The sequence below is a fragment of the Thunnus maccoyii genome, chromosome 8 (assembly GCF_910596095.1).
Source record: "Thunnus maccoyii chromosome 8, fThuMac1.1, whole genome shotgun sequence".
In the NCBI taxonomy this organism is placed as follows: domain Eukaryota; kingdom Metazoa; phylum Chordata; class Actinopteri; order Scombriformes; family Scombridae; genus Thunnus; species Thunnus maccoyii.
The window spans coordinates 35127684-35139005 of record NC_056540.1 but is presented as its reverse complement, the minus strand read 5'-3'; the positions used below and the strand labels follow the sequence as shown (position 1 = coordinate 35139005).

Sequence of the window (11322 nt, the reverse complement as noted above, 5' to 3'; positions counted from 1 at the left end):
TTTTGGAGCTTCATTACTGATATTTTTCCCAGGTTAGTGTCATCAGAGGTTTCACTTTCTGTTCTCCTATTATCTTTATCTGAAGAGGTACTGGGCAATGTCTTTCCTCTAGAAGTTCTCTGTGACGTCTTCTGCTTCTTGGGTTTCACCAATGGAACCGTGCTCATAAGATCGCAAGATTCCTCTGAACTGCTTCCATGTGTTGAGTCTTTTGGCGGAATATATTCATCAACACTGCTTTCAATGCAGCTCATAGAGGCTTCTGATCCATCAGATAACTTGGAGATTGATTCCAGGTATTCTTCCGTAAACTGGAAATGGAATATAAAAGACATTTATAGCTAAATTATGTGCAAGAAACATTAACAATAACATTTTATTTGAAGGGGTGCTCATAAGACTGACATGACAACTGTCATAAACATTAATGAATATTAATGACTGTTGTCATTCAGTGTCATTCTGTCAATTATGTCACTTTCCCTGCAAAGTTGACTTTGCTTGGAAGGTCTTTGTCATGATAACATAACATTAGTCAAGGTTATGATTTTGTCATAAATGGTATCTTATGTCACTTTCAATAAAAAGTTGATATTGTTTGGCATATCATAGTCATGACAACTTTACATTAGCCAAGCCAATATAACCTCAATATCATGTCATAAACATGACACAGCAGGCATAATCAAAAAATGACTTGGCACTTGTTTGCCAGGTCTCTAATGTAACTCAACGTTCTGTTATCTAAGCATTTGACTACATAATAACATTTAATGTAAATTAAGTCCAATACTGTTGACAGTTTATAAGCATTTGATTGTGATATAATAACATGTAATGAAACCTTGATGAAAGCCTTGGCTAATGTAAAGTTGTCCTGACTATGATGTGGCAAACAATGTCAACTTCCTTTGAAAGTGACATAAGGGGCCATTTATGGCAACAGTCATAACCGTGACTGACGTTACGTTGTCATGACAAAGACATAATTGACTGAATGACACTTAATGACAACAGTCATGTTCATGAGACTTGTCATGTCATGTTAATGGCAGTCTTATATCAGTTGTATCAACACCCCTTCAAATAAAGTGTTAACACATTAAGCAGGTATGAAAATCTTACATCGTCTATGAGACCCCCTTAAAACCTGGGCAACTGAACCTGACTATCACCTAACCCATACAGGGTTAGGGCAAGACTATGACATGCACTGTCAGAGTTGTGTTAACAGCTACAAGATTAATAGAAAATAATTATTTGCTGAAGGATTATTTGGAACGAATGTTAAAGGATTTGGCTGGCAATTTTCAAAATGTTCCTCTTGTCAACAAATCTCAATATGTTTTTAATAGTTTTTGAACAACAACGGAGATCTATGGCAGAGTAATAAGATATATCAGGCTTTGATACACACACAATTCATTATGCAAACTTACACTGTCAGTTCTTGTCAGGGGCGGTACATCCAGGTCATCGCCAACACCAGGGGGTGAACTTTCAAGGATGCATATCTCTGCGCTGTCAAAGTCTAGGCTTGTTTCCTATGGGGGAAAAACAAGGAAAACATGTTTCACTTCCTGTAAATTCTTCACAATAAAAGTCTCCTGTTATTTAGTAATTTACAAGCTTTTACTTTGAAGCAGTAAAGCAGGAAATATTGGGTTTGTGTCGGCAGTTAAGTTACACAACTCTGATATCGATGGCCAAAGCGCAAAACCTCCTATCTGCAGAATTTTCTGATTAGCAGATTTCACTTTGGATGATGAGAACAAGGAAGGCTGCTCATATTCAGTCTGTCTGCAGGATAATCCCGCCCTTTGTTGTGACAGAAAAGTCACACAACAAAACAAAAAACACAACACAGAGACCCTGAGTGCGTAGAGAGGCTACAGCATGAGTGAGTTACACAATCACTGAACATTCATTTCCAGTGGACGAGGAAGCAAACACACTGAATTTAAGGAATTCTGACCCTAGTTTACTACAATGTAGTAACTATTACATTCACTACATCTTTTTACCTGAAAACAAACTGTAATTTATTTTTAATTTAATTTGAATTATTAACTTAATTTAGAGCATCGTTTTGTAGAACCTCTTCAAGTGCAAAAGCTCCTTTCTGCACTTTGCAAGGCATTAATGTCTGGTCGGTATTGTTAACACATAATATAATAATATAGTCCAAAAACCGTGTATTATGTATTGGGTATCCTGAACAAATAGCATTCTGCAAGAAAACAAGTTTTTTTTAGTTTTCTCTGACCCTGACACATATTTATATACTGTAGCCTCAGTTTGTATGAATAATAGTACACAGCTAACTGTAGCCTCAGTTTGTATGAATAACAGTACACAGCTAACTGTAGCCTCAGTTTGTATAAATATCAGTACACAGCTAACTGTAGCCTCAGTTTGTATAAATATCAGTACACAGCTAACTGTAGCCTCAGTTTGTATAAATATCAGTACACAGCTAACTGTAGCCTCAGTTTGTATAAATATCAGTACATTGCTTCTAACTGTAGCCTCAGTTTGTATAAATATCAGTACATTGCTTCCATCTGTAGCCTCAGTTTGTATAAATATCAGTACACAGCTAACTGTAACCTCAGTTTGTATAAATATCAGTACATTGCTTCCATCTGTAGCCTCAGTTTGTATAAATATCAGTACATTGCTTCCATCTGTAGCCTCAGTTTGTATAAATATCAGTACACAGCTAACTGTAGCCTCAGTTTGTATAAATACCAGTACACAGCTAACTGTAGCCTCAGTTTGTATAAATATCAGTGCATTGCTTCTAACTGTAGCCTCAGTTTGTATAAATACCAGTACACGGCTAACTGTAGCCTCAGTTTGTATAAATATCAGTACACAGCTAACTGTAGCCTCAGTTTGTATAAATATCAGTGCATTGCTTCTAACTGTAGCCTCAGTTTGTATAAATACCAGTACACGGCTAACTGTAGCCTCAGTTTGTATAAATACCAGTACACAGCTAACTGTAGCCTCAGTTTGTATAAATACCAGTACACGGCTAACTGTAGCCTCAGTTTGTATAAATATCAGTACATTGCTTCTCACTGTAGCCTCAGTTTGTATAAATATCAGTACATGGCTAACTGTAGCCTTGGTTTGTATGAATATTGATTTATTTACATTTATTTTAAAACCTCAGAACACACATTGAGGGAGAACCCTCATTTTCAAGGGTGCCAAGGTACAGACACACAATGAATGCAGACACAACTAAAATCAAATAGAAATAAAAGAACAATACATGTCTACGTCATTTTAAAACAAGATAAAATTAACAATGCTAAAAAGTTAAAGTGTAGGGATTGACAATGAGAACAAAAAATAAATAAAAATAATAAAAGCATTGACAGTTACAATTAATAAAATTAGAAATTAAAACTTGTAATTGTCTCAGCAGTATAGATGAGATAAACTTAAAGTTTTGTTGAAGCTTATTCCAAGTATGTGGGGCACAATAAACGAAATAAATATCAGAAACATTACAAAAATAGACCTTTTATTTATTTACAAATAATTGTTTATTCTTGTATTTATTAATTTATATTTTTGTCTACTTCAGGCCAACAAAAATGTCATTATTAGTTTCTTCCAAAGAACAAAATCACTTTGAAAGGAAGTTTAATGATTAAATGTGTTCCCTTGTTGATTTTAGAAAAAGTAATTTGATAACATAAAAATCTAATCACATTAAACTGCACAGACTGTCATACTTTCTATGAAATATGAAGCTTATATGATACACACACTTTCACACAGTTACACACACGTCAGGAAAAGGTCCCCACCAGTGCAAATTCACACACTGCAGTACCGAGTGTGACATCTGGGGCATACACAAAGAAGTGATATTCAATCCCCAGGGGACCAAGTTTTTTTTTCAAAAAAATGTCACCAGGCACATCAGGAGCCTCTTTTCTATTGATTGCAATGCTCGAGCCTGTGGGGACCGGGATTCGGTCCCCACGGGAAAAATCGGTCCCCACGGTGTGAGTGATATGTCAGGTTGTGGACCCCACCAGGATAGAAAAACGAGAACACACACACAAACACACACTGACACACACACATACACACACACTCACACACACAAACACACAGACACACACACACACAAACACACACTCACACACAGACACACACACACAAACACAGGCCAGACCAAAGAGTCCACAACTTACCTTTAGAATACTTACCTACCTCTTATACCTTAACACCTACCTCATCTCTCATGGGTGTCAAGATTTTTCGAAAAGTCACTCCATGACTGGTACGAATAGACTCCAAATGACCTGAAACGTGCTCCTAAATACTTTCTGCATGGTCGATTTTGGCCTCCATACTGAAATTTTCATCCCATTCATTTCCAATGGGGAGGACATTTTGCTCTATAACTCGGGAACCAAAAGTTGTAGAGACTCGGGAGTGGGTGGTGTAAGACCTAATTTGGGGGCTCTGAACGCGCCAGTCTTGGACCCATGTCTCTACGACCTTCCGTTCCTGAGATACAGCCATTTCAAAAGTGACGTATCTCAGGACCGGAAGCTCGCACATGCTCATGGGTGGTACTGTTGGAAAGGCCGTTCCTGAATTAGTGGGGATGGAGCTTGGTTCCAAGTCTCTATGACCTCCCTATCAAAAGTTATTCATGTTTGTCCCGTTTTGTCCAGTGAGACAAACCTCGTTTTACCCCCATACCCTAATCCTAACCCCTAACCCCTAACCTTAACCCTAACCCCTAACCCCTACCCCCTAACCCCTAACCCTAACCCCTAACCCCAACCCCCTAACCCCTAACCCTCACAACCAGCACCTCACAAGCCAGAGGAGGACACCATCCAGCCTGAGGAGGATGTGCAGGCTGCTGAGGAATAAGATGGCATCAGGCCAATGGTGCAGTTTCCTGCCATGTGCCTGCCTGCAAACAGCTCCAAACCCTGGACAGTGTTGGAGAAATCACTCATAAACCTGGACCCCCTGGTGAAGCTGGACCAGGCCTACAAGCTCTATGTTTGCAGCTGCAGGGAGCACAAAATTCTCACTAGGACACGTCACTCCTTCAGGCAAAGGAGATTGGATGATGATGATGATGCCAGAGTAGACAATATTGCTTTTCTTTCTTTTTTACACTTTCATTTGAATAATCACTCCATGAGTGGTACGAATAGACTCCAAATGACCTGAAACGTGCTCCTAAATACTTTCTGTGTGGTCGATTTTGGCCTCCACACTTTTCATCCCATTCATTTCTAATGGGTAGGACATTTTGCTCTATAACTTGGGAACCAAAAGTCATAGAGACTTGGGAGTGGGTGGCATTCGATCTAATTTGGGGGCTCTGAACGTGCCAGTCTTGGACCACAATGTGCGTCAGCAAGTGCATTACCTTTGACCCCCTATTTCAACTGCTGAGTCGACAGATAAAGCAGAGGGAGTCATTGAGATACTTTCAATGTCGTAACCCTAACCCTTGTGTTTCTCTGACCTCACCTTACTCTACCCTAACCTTCCAGGAGATAGGTGGGTGACCAGTAATGCTTATACATTTACAAGACACATAGTCTTATGAGATTCAGACACACAAACACTTTAATATGTCTGGTGGCGTGCAGGGATGTGACAGCCCAACTTTTCCAGGAGAACAAGGTCTCCACTTTGGATCAGGGTCTACTTGGTGGCTGTTATACTATTCTGAGCTTAAAGCCGATTTTCATGGACTGTGCACTGATCTTGCCACCTGACTGTATCTAGATCTAATCTTTCTAACCCTAACTGACCTTCTGTTCTTGAGATATAAAAAATATAGATACTTTGAAAAAAATTAATAACATATTTTGAAGGTGAACCTATGGCAGCCATACCAAAGGAAAGTGCTAGGAGCACCAAACTTAGTACACATGTGCAGTTGGATGACACATTCACCCACGCCAACTTTGGTACACTCACCACCTACAGTCTGGGTTGTGGCAGCAAAAAAATAATCATTTTAAGCCATGCCCAAAGCACATCAAATAAGCATACCAACTCCCTTCATCCTACAACCTTCCTGTCAAAAATAATTAAAGGTGGTACCCCTACAGATATCAGTTTTCTGCCTATAACCAATATTTATATTCCCCTTTTTCCATTTTACTGATATGGGGAGTGTCCAGTTTTTAGAAATGTATTAATTTATTAATTCTGCAAACCATATTTTGCTCAGACAGAATTTTCTGTGAAAGGAGCAAAGTCATGGAACTCACTTCACATCCTGGTTGATACAGCAACAAATCTGTACTCTTGTCTACTTTTCTGTAGCTAGGTTACTACTAAATGTGTGTTTTATTGTATCTAGCTATATTCAGCTTACCTTCCTTTTACCTCACTGTTTTCATCTTTTTTTCCACAAAAGCCTTTATACAGATGGGTGGAGCAAATTAGCATACACTATAAACACTATGATCCTTGCATTGGATAGCCATTTTCAATTTGTCTATGTGCACTGTATCTGTCTATCAAATAAACCATAAATAAAGATATTTTATAAAATGTTCAATATTTATTTATATGCCTTTATTTAAAATAATTTACTTTTAACTACAAACTTTCAAAATTCTAGCTACTTCCTGTCACAAGTTATTTGAGGATCACATTGCAAGGGACACTCAGAAACCTTAACAAACCCAAAACCAAACCCATCTCTGACAACTCAAACATTGAAAACCCTTCCTTTCCTGTTTCTCTTTCCTCTCTCTCCCCTTTGTCTTCCCCTCTATCGCCTTCTCCTTGGTAGGCAAACGGCGTTGGGAACTCTGAGTGACATGTGTCAGCTTGTGAATTCCTTTGGCTCTCCATTTCAACTGTTTAGTCATTAACAAAAAATGGGAAGAGTCACCATGACAAACTCATACCCATTACCAGCCTCTTGGCCCCCACCAGTTTTCTGCCACTTTGGAGTGGTTTTTAACCCACATACATCAAAGTAATGAAGCTTGACTCAGACAAAGGGAAAATCTTTATTGGAAAAAATTTCAGTGAAAAACAACTTTACAGAAATATGAGCACATCATTATAAAATTATAGCTGTGTGTGGTTACTAACATCTACATTCAAACAAGTCAAAAATACATGTAATGATGTCATCAGTTACACAGTATCTTGATGATGTGATCCTCAGCAGGGTCCATCCTTGACAATCAAAATGTCTGCGTTTTTCTCCCTGAAGAGACATGATCAATAAATCAGTGATCAACAATTAAATTGTTTTTACTGTACACTGTTTCTACCTTTGTATCTACTTGTGTATGGGTGTCAGTTTAGAGGAACTACAGTCTGGTGTTCTTACAGCATGATAAAGCTGCTGATGTAGACCTACACCCTGACATGGTTATATTTCATAATCAATCATTCAGCCTCAAAACATAGAAGCTCACAATAAATGAAACTTAAGTTATGGAATTAAATGTTTGAATGATGAAACACTACAAATGTTTCATCGTTTTTTGCATCAACATTCATGCCTTGCTCTAAATAAGTCCCAGATTGAAGTTGTTATTGGTCATCAACACAAGTCCTGATTCTGTGATTGGTCCATAAACTAACAATCTGTGGTTAAACTATAGTTAGTTAGGAAAATATCATAGTTTAGGTCAAAATGAGTGCTTTGTTAACTTTAGGAGTCTTTAATCAACACAGTTGAATTAATAACATGGTTTAGATTAGAGGACAATGATGTTTCTAAATAACAGTGTTAGAGAGATGTAAAGACATTGAATCAAACCAGTTCAAAGTTGTTTTTTTAAACAAATTTAACTACTAAAGTGAGTTGTTATCAGATGGTTAGTGTTATGTAAGAAGGAAAATGATGAGCCTGTAACATAAAGGAGGTCTGAGTCTTTTCTATAAAACAGGGTCAGTGTTACAGAATAAACAGAGAGATTAATCTGTTTGTTGTTGATTGTTAAAGGACTCACAATCTCTGGACACAAAGAGAACATTCATTTGGGTAGGTGACGCCATCACTGCCGCACACTGGAGAGTAGTTCAGAGGACATGCCTGGGTCACGCTCATTCCTACACAGGAGGGCTGCAGCAGCAAATTGAGAGGACAACATCCCACATGTTATGCCTGATATTCTCACATTACAGGTCAGACACAAGTTGTTACCCACATTCAGATTATACACTAGCAGTTTGAGGATTTGCAGTCAACAGCAGTTTGTATACATTTACATTTCCTCATAATTTGAACCTCCAAAACTAAACACCTTAAAATACATTATTTTAATTCATATAACAAGTTTTTACTGTTTAGTGCCAAAGAAAGCCAGTGAGTTGGCACTAGACATACACAAATGTTTTTGGAAATTGCTCCACATCACTGTTCTTCTCTGGTGGTGGGTCAAGAAATGTTAGCTGGATAATGTCTATATAATGTAAAAACTAGAGTTCTAAACATTTTTATTGGCATCAGTAAAACTGTTATTCTTGTTACTGAGTCCTGATTACTGCCATCTGCTAGTTCCTTGTTAGAGGAGATCAGCCTGTTTCGTGTTTTACACATCAAACCATGAAGTTTGTTCAATCATTAAATGTCTGACATGCTTTTAATTCCTCACACCTGGATTACTGCAGCACTACATCACTGCAGTATAAACGCATTTTAAGATTGATTTTCACATCTTATTGATGAGTTTAGTCTCAGATTCTCTATACAGGCATTTATCTGCTCCAAACACAATTCAAAACAGAAGGTACAAAGTCTTTCACTCAGTCTTTGCACATTTTAATTTCTTATTTAAAAACACTTCTACCAGAGTTTATCCTGATTTTACCAATTGTATGTCTTAATTTTTGATTATCATCTTACTTATATCATCTTATATTTATTGGTTTAATTTGTTTTATTCTGATCAAGTTAATGCTCTTTGTTAACTAAAAGTTTAAAAAATATTTCAGACTTTATGAAAATTATTGTCGTGGTCAGTATTTAGTGACTTGAGGGACAACACACGTGACACCAAATCAGTTTCAGGGTTTGACCTGATTATCTACAAATGATACTGTCAAACAATTAAGATGTTCAAGGAAACTTTGGTTAAAAGTGAATATGATGTTTAAACTAGTTCCTTAAGTTACATTTACTGAAACTCTGAATTCAAGTTACTAAAACATGTTCAGGTTTTACAAAAGACATTGTAGGATGATTTTTGTTTACTTACCCTCCTGTAGAGTCTGGATTTATCCTCAGCATCTGCAAAAGGAACAATAAACTTTTTTAGGGCAATTATTCCACTATTGCATGTTCACACACATGACTCTGTACTGCCTCACCTGGTCTGTTTACAGTTTGCGTTAAAAATTCTTCTTCATTTCTCTGTAACTACTGTCAAACATTTGACTGTCTACAGGTTTAATAAATCAGACTGAATCATCAAGAAATGTCTCAGTGGTTTAAGGGTTTTGTGACATGATATGAAACATCTGTAGTGACATCCAATCAAAAGCAATCAGCTTTGTAAACAGAAAGTCATGTTATCATCACAAGCTGTACAACAGTTTTAGGAGACTAAGCATGACAATCCTTTGCAACTGCAGGTGTATTTACTTTATTTCTGTACACATGGAGGAATCTAATTCATACAGTGAAAACTGACATAAATATTTGATGATGCTCAACTTTATTCTGGATGTTTTTGCCATTATATTTTCAAATATGACGTTTATTGTTCTGATTTCATTTTTTTATCAACTGTCACATCAAATCTGTCACTTACATTATTACGAGACTGATCCAGTCTTACCTGCACAGAAGAAAATGGCCACACAGACCAGTAGAAGAGTCCTGCCAAACATCATGGATGAAAACTCAGGAACTCAAATAAAACCAAAATACAAAAAGTCTGGAAACGTCTGAGAGGAAGTTGAAGCGATTGGATTTTGTGGCGTCCGAGTGTCTGTAGATGTGTCTGTGTGCACGTCCTCTGTGGTTGTGATGTTTGGTGCGGTGTGCTGTTGTCATATAGAGGACGGGCTCTGTGTTGTCGTCTGAAACTATGTGAGCTTCTGTTGTGACGGCTGCTGCTCTCTTTTGTTGAGGCTTTAATCTCAGGATCAACATTCCTGTCTGCTCCAAAATATCGCTGACAGGGCAGAAAAACGTCAGGAGTGACACAGAGTGACTCCAACACAAACACAGCGGCAGAAAAACAAGCATGGCTCTGCCATGAGTCTGCACAACAACATATTTACACAAATAAACACAATTACAATTATATAGAACCTTTCATACTGACGATGCAGCTGAAAATTATTTACGCCAAACTGTCAGAGAGTATGACCTAATAAAGGGCTGGAGCCCCCTTAACTTCATTAAATGGTGAGTCTATCAATTACACAAGCAGAGGCATTACAGAACAATTCATCTTAACTATTCTTAATTATTAAACTCAAATTGTCAGTGGCTTTGAACAGAGTTCAAATAATATTCAAACACACATGTAAAAACTTGACTTTGTGGTAGCTGGGTTATTTAAAGAGCCAGAGGACCAGAGATGAGAGCTGTTCAACAGTTCATTGTCTTGTAAACAGGTTTTTCAACATATAGTTGACTGTCATAGATGATTTAAAGGCTTAAAAAGGCAGATGAAACAACAATCAGCAAACAAAGGTACTCTAGTAAATCTTAATCAAAGTGATAATCAGTATGCAAAAGGTACTCTAATACTTTAAATCTTAATTCAAAATGCTCATTTGGTCATTAGACAAAGAAAGCACAATAACTACAACAAATTTCCTTAACTTACTCAAAGAAGATCTTATGCACAGTCAACTGGAGAAGAAGTCAACCTGCTGCAGTAGACAAAGGGAAAGACTGAGCAAGGCCTGAGCCAGGCCTCTTATCAGTTCAGGTGTGGCCCGTTAGGTTGAGACTAAGTCCAGCCCATCTAGGTCTGGGAAGGAAGGAGGAATTTCTACAACTCACATCAGTTAGACACTGGAATTATCCATAAATGGCACTAAACAAACACATGAGATTATCAAACTAAGGAACTTTACAGAATAATAGATTAAGCAGTACACTATTACTCCCTTATGGACACACTTAACAAGCATAAAGGAAGACAGGTGTGGTTGGTGGCAGCAAACAGAACAATGGTTTCTCCTCCATATGAAAGCACAGATTCAGGCAGATGGAGTCTAGTTGACTCCAGACAGCATAGGTGAGCTCAACAGGGTTCATCGCAGACACAGAACACTTTCAACAGGCAAATGAAAAGTTGACAAACACAACAGCTGAAATAC

General features: G+C 37.7%; 1 protein-coding gene across 1 annotated transcript; it reads right to left on the bottom strand.

Annotated features, from left to right (window-relative positions):
- Window positions 1–7015: 7015 nt before the first annotated feature.
- LOC121901311 (probable pancreatic secretory proteinase inhibitor) lies at window positions 7016–10916 on the bottom strand. Its single transcript, XM_042418017.1, has 5 exons — window positions 10824–10916; window positions 9822–10160; window positions 9240–9271; window positions 7992–8104; window positions 7016–7237 (listed from the first exon to the last, which is right to left on the bottom strand). The coding sequence occupies exons 2-5, from the start codon at window positions 9874–9876 to the stop codon at window positions 7192–7194; spliced, it is 246 nt and encodes an 81-aa protein (XP_042273951.1). The 5' UTR covers window positions 9877–10160; window positions 10824–10916; the 3' UTR covers window positions 7016–7191.
- Between the last annotated feature and the right edge of the window lie 406 nt (window positions 10917–11322).